Source organism: Brassica napus, chromosome A3 (genome assembly GCF_020379485.1).
Source record: "Brassica napus cultivar Da-Ae chromosome A3, Da-Ae, whole genome shotgun sequence".
NCBI classification, from domain to species: Eukaryota; Viridiplantae; Streptophyta; class Magnoliopsida; order Brassicales; family Brassicaceae; genus Brassica; species Brassica napus.
In genome coordinates, this window is record NC_063436.1 from 13,805,016 (window position 1) to 13,815,320 (window position 10,305).

The following is a 10,305-nucleotide window of genomic DNA, read 5'->3' on the forward strand; positions in this document are numbered from 1 at the left end:
TTAAATATTCGATAAAGACTTATTCTACCCTGAAAAAAAAATCAAGACTAGTGTAATCTTATTGATAATATCAGTATTGGAAAAAATGGCCGAAGAAGTTTTATTATTATCTTCTCCTTCTGAATCATGTACTTCACTTCTGTCTGAAATATCAAATGCTTCCACTAGAGCTTTCGTTCTTGCCTTCACTGTCGGTTCTTGTGGTGCCTTTGCCTTTGGATGCATCGTGAGTTCTTCTTCATCTTGATTGTTTTTTATTCTTCAATTTCTATTAACTTTTGGATTTTTGCATGTCATAATAACTAAATTTACTGATCACAGATCGGATATTCGGCTCCTACACAGTCCAGTATCATGAAAGACTTGAATCTATCCATAGCTGATGCAAGTTCAATCTTGTCAATTTTGGTTTATTTTATCTTTCCGGTTGATTTTGGTTCATTTAGTTTTCAACTATTATTTTGTCCATTTTGTTCTCAGTACTCACTTTTTGGATCAATATTGACTGTGGGATTAATTCTTGGAGCATTAATCTGTGGGAAATTAACAGATTTGGTTGGTCGTGTCTACGTAAGTAACCACTTGACAACAAATAATTAGTTCTTTTTTACAAATTTGTTTTCATTATTTAATTAACTTATAAGAAACTGAATTTGATCATAGACATTTTTGAATATGATAACCTTTTGCGATTCTTTTTTGAACCAGACTATATGGATCACTAACATTCTTTTCGTAATCGGCTGGTTTGCTATTGCATTTGCCAAGGTTTTTTCCTATTTTTGAGTTGCTTCTTTATTTTACAGTGTTCAACTCCAATAAATGAGAAGCTCTCTGTCAAGTCGATAAATGATTTTAATTCTTTCATATATCTTATCACTATTTTGTTCTTTGATATTTTGAGAAAAAGGCTGTTTGGCTGCTCGATCTTGGAAGGTTGTTGCAAGGGATCTCGATCGGAATTAGCGCATATTTGGTATGTATAGATGCTTAACCACTTTCTATCTGATTTCATTTTTACTTAATGTACTGATTTTATATATATTTGAACATATGTTGGTTGCAAAATGTAAGGGTTTGTTTTAGAGATTTTTCGATTTGGTATATTTAAAATGTTCAATGAACTTTTAAGAATTGAAATTGAATTTATTGATAATAAGATTAAATATTAGAATATATGTATTTTAGGTTCTTTTTATTTATTTTCTCAAAAGTTTTTTATGTAGCTTTGGTGAGATTTTTTGTGATAAATCATATAATCTGATAGCTATTTATCAATCATAGGGACCAGTTTACATTACCGAAATAGCACCAAGAAAATTGCGAGGAGCTGCTTGTTCCATGTCGCAGGTAAATCAAGAAAACCAATATCTTGAAAAGTATAAGAATGTAGTGTTCCCCATTTGGATATATTAAAAAAAAAATTAGTGTTCCTCCGACACAATTTTCTTATACCATCTGCAGTTATTTACGGGCGTTGGTATATCCGTCGTTTATGCACTTGGAACAGTCGTTGCTTGGCGCAATCTAGCCATTTTGGGTATGTAAATGAGATCACTTCTCATCAAATGTAAAAACAATCAAACTTTCTCTTTTTCCTTTGTGGACCAAAACATAATAATTGTACTGACGGTTTTGCCTTTTGGCTTTGGACAGGTTCTATACCTTCTCTTATGATTCTGCCTCTTCTTTTCTTCATCCCCGAGTCTCCTAGATGGCTAGTATGCATTTAGTTTTTTTTTTTCATTTATGCTTATGTTTGTTTACATGTTAGATTATTGGTACTACTTCCAAAAGAAAACATTAAATTAATGTTTATGTCGAATGTCATTTATGCTGAACAAAATAACCTTGAAAATATGTTCTGTAGGCTAAAGTTGGGAGAGAGAAGGAGGTTGAAGAGATTTTGTCAAGATTGCGAGGAGAAAATTCTGATGTATCAGATGAAGCAGGAGAGATATTAGTAAGCATATATATGCATGAATAATCATATGATCAATGTATATATTTTTTACTTCACAATATTTTGATGATCATCAGGCATATACAGAACATGTTAAACAACAAGGAGATGATCGCGGTTTCCTCAAGTTGTTTCAGCGAAAATACGCGTTCTCACTTACTGTAATTCTTCTTCTTCTTCTTCTTCTTCTTCTTTTTCTTCTTCTTCTTCTTCTTTAATAACCCGTTTGGTTTACACAGATTGGAGTTGTTCTTATAGCTTTGCCTCAACTTGGAGGTCTTAGTGGTTATTCTTTTTACACTGAGTCCATTTTCATATCTACAGGTAAAATAACTCTTACTTCTTCAACAAAATCTTGATTTTTATATATTTATTTACCGTAACGATAATTGTTGATAATTACGAGGATCAGGTGTATCGAGTGATGTTGGATTCATATCGACATCTATAGTTCAGGTTTGACCGATTTCGAGTGACCTTGTTTAGAGTTCCTAAGTCCTTTCGAATATATATTATATACACGGTATATATGCTTTCACTGATCATTATATACACACTCTTGTAGATGCTTGCAGGCGTTTTAGGTACTGTGCTTGTGGATGTATCCGGAAGACGTTCACTCCTACTGGTAAAATAGAATTTAAAACTCTTTAGCGTAAATGTATATAACTATAGGTGATAGGTTAGTTTCTTCGGTTTCTGAAGAAACTATAAGGTGAAATTTTTGAAAAATTTTCTAGGTTTCTCAAGCTGGAATGTTCTTGGGTTGTCTTGCCACAGCCATTTCATTCTTCTTGAAGGCATGCTTACTATTACATCTACTTTACTAACCCATTTTTGATTGTTGTTTCAAAACGGATTCTCTTATTGCGCAGGAGAACCATTGCTGGGAAACAGGAACACCTATATTGGGAAACAGGAAACAGGAACATCACGGTAACTAATAAATAAGATAAAAAAAAGTTATAAGGAAATAAATCGAATCATTTTAACTAAAATAAAAATAAACAGTTTTATTGACAAAAAGTCTCCAAGTTTTGTTTGAGCTTTAGAGTTATATATAGATTTAGATTTAGGAGTTAGTGTTTAATTTCACGACTTAGGGTTTTGTTTAAGATTTTGAAGTTTTAGTTTTAAAATTAAACTATTTTGTTGATTTATAAAAAGATTATAGCCCATTCTCCTAGCTAGTTTTAATATATAGTATATGATATATTCAAAATTCTGCGGTCATAACTATGATTTGCGTCTTTATTGAAATAGTTGTACTTTGGATCATATGGATTAGGCATGGGATCAATACCATCGATCATAGCATCAGAGGTTATATTATTAAAAGTGTTTTTATAACATGTAAACGTTAAGTTTATTATAATTCATTTTCTAATATTATATGTTATAGATTTATCCAGTAGATGTGAAGGGGGCCGCGGGAACAATGTGTGGCTTGGCCAGCTCTATAAGCTCATGGCTCGTTGCTTATTCCTTCAGTTTCTTGTTTCAGTGGAGTACCACAGGTAATCTTTTAATATTATGTTATTTAAGATAAAAATAAACGATATTCTAACAACTATTAGATTTTGAAAATAAAATAGCTATTAAGTTGTAAGTTTATTAAACTGCAGGAACATTTCTGATGTTTACCACAGTGACTGGCATTGGATTTGTGTTCATAGCTAAGCTTGTTCCAGAGACTAGAGGAAAATCTTTAGAAGAAATCCAATCTCTTTTCAGTTTTTAGTGATTCTCCTCGTGAAGGTTCTACAATATCAACAAACATCTCCGCCCAAAATAGAAAATTATGGGTCTAGCATTAAACCTTACAACTTCAACTGTTTTATTAGTAGGCAATCCATCGAAACAATGGGAAAGCTTTACCATTTTGTATATGCTTTTATTTTATAATCTGGAATTGTTAGGTATCAAATCTGTGTTGTGGGATCGTGATGAAATTCATAACTTGGATAATGAATGGAACATGTACAATAACATTTTTCCGTATATAAAAGATATTACAAAGTTTTAGATTAAAATACAAACTATACAAATAAAGTTTTAGTATTGACGGAAAGATACTTCATGATCATTTGCTATAGTAAATTTCTCTCTCTTTTCCACAGAGCGTTTTGTTAATGCGCACTAAAAGTTCTATAAAAATCAAAGTTTATAATGAATATCCGACATATAATACTTAATCATCCAATCGGTAATCAAAATGTGATAGTTAATCAAATTAACCATAAATTCAATAATTTGTAACGACTTAACATAAGAATTTTTAACAGTTTACTTAAATGTCCACCATTCTTCTTTAGTTTAAGTGTAATCATAGTCACTAAATAACAATACGCTAAGCAATATGGATAAATGTAGATATCATAACGACTAAATTTTCATCTTAATTATATGGGTCCCTAATTATATTGCATATAGACAAATTTCTATACTACATTAGTAAGTGTTTATATTTTACTATTATAAACTATGTGCCTATATCCATTCATGAGAGCTATACAAAGCCACATCCAAATTTTCTTGAAATTGCTACATATCCTAGCTAGACATGCTGATATTCTAATTATAAAATTATCTTGATATTAAGCAGAAAGCTATAGCAGAAACCCAATTAGTCTAGTTGCTTGAATAAAAGTTCTTTAATATACCAGGAGATATGAGGTTTAAACCCCAGAAAATGCAAAACATGGAGGTTATGGTACAAAAAAAAATGAGAAAGCTACAATCAAACTTTCTAGCAGATCCATACACAATTAAAGATTTCAAATGGACTTTAATATCATCATTTTAACCGATTTGGATACCTATTACCTAGCAAGTCCTTTTATTTGGTGATCCATTGTTTCTTGTTGAAAGCAAACAAAATCTATAATAATTTTTCCATGAGTCATCAATTCAAGTAGTGCGCTATACCTTTAGCCAAATTAGCTTGATTAACTCTAAAGCCGGAGAAAGATTACTAGTTTAAGGCCTAAAATTTCCACAGTTTTCAAAGGAAATAGCAGTTATAGATCCTAAAGTCTCTAAACAAGCGATGGTTATTGAAGTTTCAATCAACCAAATAGTGTACAGTTTAAGTGTTTAATCTAACAGCAAATAAATAATAAAAAAAACGTTACAAAATAGGGCAAAAGGAGACAAGATAGTTTTTTTTACTTACGATAAAGAAAACATAAAACGTTATAATAGCTAATCTAGGATTCAGACCAAACACAGTGTTACTTGACATGTCGGACTGTAGCTTCAGTTAAATACAAGCTGGCAGATAGGTGAACGCATGAACGACAATGCCAACTCCTTAATCATCTCAAGTTTCTCCTCGGGGTCACTGGGTTTAGAGGAGATGGTAACCTTTTTTAGACAGCGGCCGTTTCTTAATATATATTCCACCACTTCCTTCTCTTTTTTAGTTCCTTCATAGCTTTCACATTCGAGAGTTTCAAGACTCGATAGCAAACATTCAGGAACTAAGCTCGGTTCACTCCAACATGGGCTCGGATCATTCGCTTGATAGTGAATTTAAAAAATAATCAGGTCAATGACACAGTGTGAATTTAAAAATATACCTGAACAAGTTTGAGAGTTCGTAATTTAGGAGAATCTCTGAGCACACACATAAGTAGGTTCAACCACTGCCTCTCACATCTGCATAGCGTAAAATCTACGAGGCGGTGGAAGACACAACCACTAGAATATGCATCCTGCAAGTCCCATTGTGGAAGATAGAATCGTTAGTCATTGTTCCATTACTGATTCTGATAAAGACACGACTAAAATACCTCCAAGGGTGATAAACGTAAATAGAGAACCCTGACTGGAGTTATGGAACTCAGAATATTCCCAGGATGTCTATAGTAAAAGTCAATATGTGCCGTTACAAGGTTAGGCATTTCATTCTCAAAGACACAAAACCCACCCGCAGAATCATCAATAGTCAACGTCTCCAGAGAAGGAGCATCTATCACAAACCTCTCTCCACCGTAGCCATCTTTGTACGGTGCATCACACATGTATAAAGTCTTAAGAGAAGGCACTCTAACGGTGAAAACAGTAACATTGTCTTCAAGACATCGGTCCACATACAAGTTTTCAAGAAGAGGACAATTGGATAAAAACCTTTTGACATGTTCATCACCACCTGGGTATTCAATGGAAATAAGAGTCAATTCCTTGAGAGATGGGAAAGACACGGGTGAAGAAACATCATCAGCAAGAACCACGTTGTCAAGTTTCAACTTCACAAGCATTCCAGAGACCGTGTACAAGCTTTTAGGAAGGATGGCTGGATCTGTACAAGAATATCTATCAATCTCGATGACCAGCTCACGGACATGGCGCCTAGATACAGTTCTAGCCCAAACTCCAATATTATCAACATCACTAGACTTTTCACCGAGCTTGAAACGCACATACTCTAGAACTGGAGCCTCGTGCAAAAGCAAGGATCTGTCTACAAACCTCGAGAAACTCTCTTTCGTGATATTACTATTATTGCCATCATCGTACACGAGTCTTGGCACAAGCGTCCACAGATACTGCCACCGTTTGGACAAAACCATTTTGGCCACAGCATCTTTGGTAGTAGGCAGAAAGGAAAAGACCCTCAAAAGCAGATGTTCAGGCAGATGACTTATCCTATCCATCTGCATGCAAAGCCTTAGAACATCAAAAACATGAACAAACTATAAGAAAGTTGTCCATGACCTTAACTTACTAACTAGTTTTAAGGAAGTGAGGATTACGGAGATTCTGCGGTGGAGTTCATGGAGGAGACATGGATCGGATACGCGGCGTGAAGTCTCGCCAGTGAGACCATTTGGGGAAGATGAGATGACCAACAGAGTCGTGTTAAATATTTCGGCTGGGTTTCTACATGGCCCGGCCCAATAGACAGACTAGGTATTATTAATACATCAGCACTAACATTGAGACGGGCCTGCATAAAAATACTGTTTTTGGTTAATGTAACTCTAATGAAGACACTAAGAATAAGTTAATTTCAATGGCAATTTTTATAATAAACACGTCAAATACTAATTCTTTTTAGTAATTATAAATTAATACGATAGATGTGCTAAATCTTTTTGGATCGTATTAGACTTATCTTAAATACTACTTAAATATCTATAAAATTGCGGGTTTTGGATCTAACTGAGTTGGAACATCCCTACTCTATCGATTTGCAACATATACCGTCAAGGCTTCATTAGCAACCGAAAGCCGGTTCAGCCATGTCTGGATCAGAATAGATTTTATCCGGTTACGGCTCTAGAACCGGATGGTAATGATTTGGATTTTCAATTTTTAAAATTTCAGAATAATTATTCGGTCTGCTTCCACCTTTACCATATAATGAGTCTTCGTCCCACTAATGCTTATTTCAACTGAGGCTTCGAATGGTGACTATCGTTCCGCCCCGCAATTAACAGTAACAAAATCTCTACATTTTCTATATATTTATACATTTTTATAACCGTTAAAACCGCACCGCAGTTAAACCGCTTGTTCCGCACCGTAGTTGAACCGTTTGTCCCGCAACGCTCAAACCACAGTAACCAGCCATACGTTTCCATATGATATGAATCCGAATTTCGGAAACTGAACCGGGAAAGGATTAGGTGTCAATTAAGCAGATATAGCACGTGCATGATTCATTAATTCAATCTACACCAGTGTACAGGTCCTAACACTTCATATTTAATGAATGTAGACGGAAAACTAATAAAGATACATCACTGAAAACTAGGTATAAATGTCTGATCAAGAACCTAGCTGATCAATATCATTATCTGATTCGGTTCCTCCGTCGTAATATCTCAGCTTCCGGTTATCTTAAGTGGCGGTGATGGCGGCAGCTCATGGACTGGTGGTTCAGAAAACAGAGGAGGAGTGGCGTGCGATCCTTTCTCCTGAGCAGTTTAGGATCCTCCGACAAAAAGGCACTGAGTAAGTTATTTTTGGGTTCTTTCTTTTATGTTCGAGTCTTATAACTCAAGAATCCCTTGTTTCTCAATTAATAGATTCAGCATGGTAATTAAGCTGCAAGGCAAACATATAAAGAATCTTTAAGGGATCCGTTTTCATGTTTTGGTGAAAATGTTTCAGAATACCAGGAACTGGAGAATATGACAAATTCTTCGAGGATGGAATTTTCAGCTGTGTCGGATGCAAAACTCCTCTCTATAAATCCAGCACAAAGTTTGACTCCGGATGTGGTTGGCCAGCTTTCTTTGAAGGACTCCCTGGTGCCATTAACCGAACGGTATAGCTTCTCTTTATATGTTTTTGGTTTAATTTCATAAGTTTTTTTAATGACTGAAAACTTTTTCTGTGTTTCTTGATTTGATTCTACGTTTATCATCAGCCTGATCCAGATGGGATAAGTACAGAGATCACTTGTGCAGTATGCGACGGGCATTTAGGCCATGTTACAAAAGGAGAAGGTTATGATACTCCTACCGATGAACGCCACTGCGTTAACAGCGTCTCGATCATCTTCAACCCGCAAAAACCACCTGAGGAGGCTGAGGATTGATCATAAAATAATGTTGAATCATCTTTGTCAAAAGAATAATAAGAATAACATTGGATCATTCTCCTACTATATATGATGTTCAACGCTAATCATTTTAATACTAAAATAAGTTTTATAAAAAAAACAAAAGAAAGAAAGAACAGAAACGGTACATATGCAAGATATTTTTTAAAAATAATTATTAAATTTCTGATCAAATTTGTTATTTTATATTTGATTCAGCTCTTTTAATTAAACCTCGTTATACATTATTACATGTGGCAACTAACAATCAATATTATACGCGAACCGGAGCCAAAAAAAAAAGAATTTTGTAACTTTTTTTTTGAACAACATAGAATTTTGTAACTATAAGTACATATAGTAGTTGAAAATAGCGAAAAAATATTAGTAAGAAACGGAAATTCGGAATGTTATTAATTCGAACGAACCAAACACACATTTTTACGGTCTGGTATAAACCTATCAAATCAGTTAAACCGGTAGAACCCTCTAAAACCATAAGAGGTTCTTCTATACTTTGAGCTAATCATTCACTTGACTTGATCGTATCTACTTTTTCAGTATCTTTAACTAATATAAGGCCTTAGCTTCTTCCTCCCAACATGTAAGTAGAATGGATGTGGTAGAAGAACACGGACTAGCTACATTAGCTAGAAGTCATAAATAATATGCCATACAGTATCACTTGGAAGATTTTGTTACTTTTTTTTTACAATTTGTTACTTTACTAGAATAAAAGTCTTTTCCCTGTAAAAAACAATCACAAAGATATATAGAATCTAAAGAGGAAAAAAGATTAACAAAAGATTGACTTGTAGGCGTTTGATTTAAAGCAATCAATGGCTAAGGATTAACCAATCAAAAACTAGTTTTCATTTTTGTCAAAAAAGATATATTGAATCTTTATGATATATCACTGTAACATGATGTCAATTGTCAACACATATATAAAACTCATCTTGGTATTTTTTTATTATAATATATATATATCTAAAAGCTGGAAGCATATAAAAAAAAATATCTTGAAAAAATACAAGGTGACAACAACAAAATGGAATGAACGAATGGTTATCTAAGAAAAATAAAATTATATTTTATTCATTATTTCTGCTTTAAACTAGTAAAATGGTATGTGTTTAACTAGAAATTAAGAAAGACAAAATACTTTGGAAGATACTCTGTTACTCAGGTTTTTTGTTAAAACATATTCTATTACAGTTTGTTGAGGCACCTAGTGAAGAGATTCTTTTTTTTTGTCCACAACTGACCTAGTTAAGAGATTAAAGAGCAACACATCAAATTTTAAATTAAAGTACAAAAAATAAACTTATACAAATAAAATGTTGTACAAATAAAACTTCGATAAAAATCATAACAACCTCAAATCAAATGTTTGAACTGTGAACCCCATAGAAGTAGGAAATTAGTAGGAAAAGGACAAAATCTATAAGGTCATGAACAAAAAGAGTAAATGTTACTACAAAAAAAAGTCCAGTTCCATAATGCCTTTTGATGTTACCAAAATAAAGGTTACATGCAAAATAAATTTAATATTTCAATTTTATGATAGTTATAAGCAATTAGTGTTTTAGAACACTGCTATTGATATTCGCTCAAAAATATTTACCTTTTAAAAATGAAAAAAATGAAAAAGAATAAGAAATTTACTTGAGAATTGAGATACTAAAAATGTGATTTAATTAATATTTATTCTCATGACACAAGTTTGACGTTTTATTCATCTAAGCTTTTTTGAGTTTGAAATACTTTAGAACCTTTTTGATGTAGA

At 33.2% G+C, this 10,305-nt stretch overlaps 3 protein-coding genes across 5 annotated transcripts; 2 read left to right on the plus strand and 1 right to left on the minus strand.

Moving 5' to 3' along the window:
* Positions 1-25: 25 nt before the first annotated feature.
* Positions 26-3,985, plus strand: LOC106443809 (sugar transporter ERD6-like 15). The gene is given in 20 exon segments (XM_048776081.1): positions 26-226; positions 322-384; positions 481-570; positions 709-768; positions 911-976; positions 1,285-1,350; positions 1,465-1,540; positions 1,657-1,721; positions 1,871-1,963; positions 2,041-2,124; positions 2,203-2,287; positions 2,376-2,419; positions 2,529-2,591; positions 2,704-2,763; positions 2,839-2,899; positions 3,080-3,093; positions 3,227-3,286; positions 3,366-3,480; positions 3,589-3,692; positions 3,694-3,985. Coding segments are annotated over 20 exon segments (1,491 nt in total). The 5' UTR covers positions 26-85; the 3' UTR covers positions 3,775-3,985.
* Positions 3,986-4,998: 1,013 nt separating this feature from the next.
* On the minus strand, positions 4,999-6,984 carry LOC125606931 (putative FBD-associated F-box protein At5g50270). Of its 3 annotated transcripts, none has more exons than XM_048776080.1 (3): positions 6,693-6,984; positions 5,758-6,621; positions 4,999-5,679 (listed from the first exon to the last, which is right to left on the minus strand). In XM_048776080.1, exons 2-3 carry the CDS (start codon positions 6,619-6,621, stop codon positions 5,533-5,535), a joined length of 1,011 nt encoding a protein of 336 aa, XP_048632037.1. In that variant the 5' UTR covers positions 6,693-6,984; the 3' UTR covers positions 4,999-5,532. The 3 variants fall into 3 exon arrangements, with proteins under 3 accessions (XP_048632037.1, XP_048632036.1, XP_048632035.1); XM_048776079.1 differs by having other exon boundaries at positions 6,721-6,983; XM_048776078.1 differs by lacking the exon at positions 6,693-6,984 and having other exon boundaries at positions 5,758-6,665.
* A 697-nt stretch (positions 6,985-7,681) lies between these two features.
* LOC106443808 (peptide methionine sulfoxide reductase B5-like) lies at positions 7,682-8,582 on the plus strand. The gene is made up of 3 exons (XM_013885365.3): positions 7,682-7,924; positions 8,084-8,240; positions 8,343-8,582. The coding sequence occupies exons 1-3, from the start codon at positions 7,824-7,826 to the stop codon at positions 8,511-8,513; spliced, it is 429 nt and encodes a 142-aa protein (XP_013740819.2). The 5' UTR covers positions 7,682-7,823; the 3' UTR covers positions 8,514-8,582.
* Positions 8,583-10,305: the final 1,723 nt, after the last annotated feature.

What these genes read in the sequence shown, in the direction of transcription:
- LOC106443808 (XM_013885365.3), top strand. Translation starts at nt 7,824, where the DNA reads ATGGCGGCAGCTCATGGACTGGTGGTTCAGAAAACAGAGGAGGAGTGG. An exon ending in CTCCGACAAAAAGGCACTGA is followed by an intron (nt 7,925 to 8,083) that starts GTAAGTTATTTT and finishes AAAATGTTTCAG; the next exon opens with AATACCAGGAACTGGAGAAT. An exon ending in CTGGTGCCATTAACCGAACG is followed by an intron (nt 8,241 to 8,342) that starts GTATAGCTTCTC and finishes GTTTATCATCAG; the next exon opens with CCTGATCCAGATGGGATAAG.
- LOC125606931 (XM_048776078.1), bottom strand. Translation starts at nt 6,627, where the DNA reads ATGCAGATGGATAGGATAAGTCATCTGCCTGAACATCTGCTTTTGAGG. An exon ending in TACGTTTATCACCCTTGGAG is followed by an intron (nt 5,680 to 5,757) that starts GTATTTTAGTCG and finishes TGGGACTTGCAG; the next exon opens with GATGCATATTCTAGTGGTTG.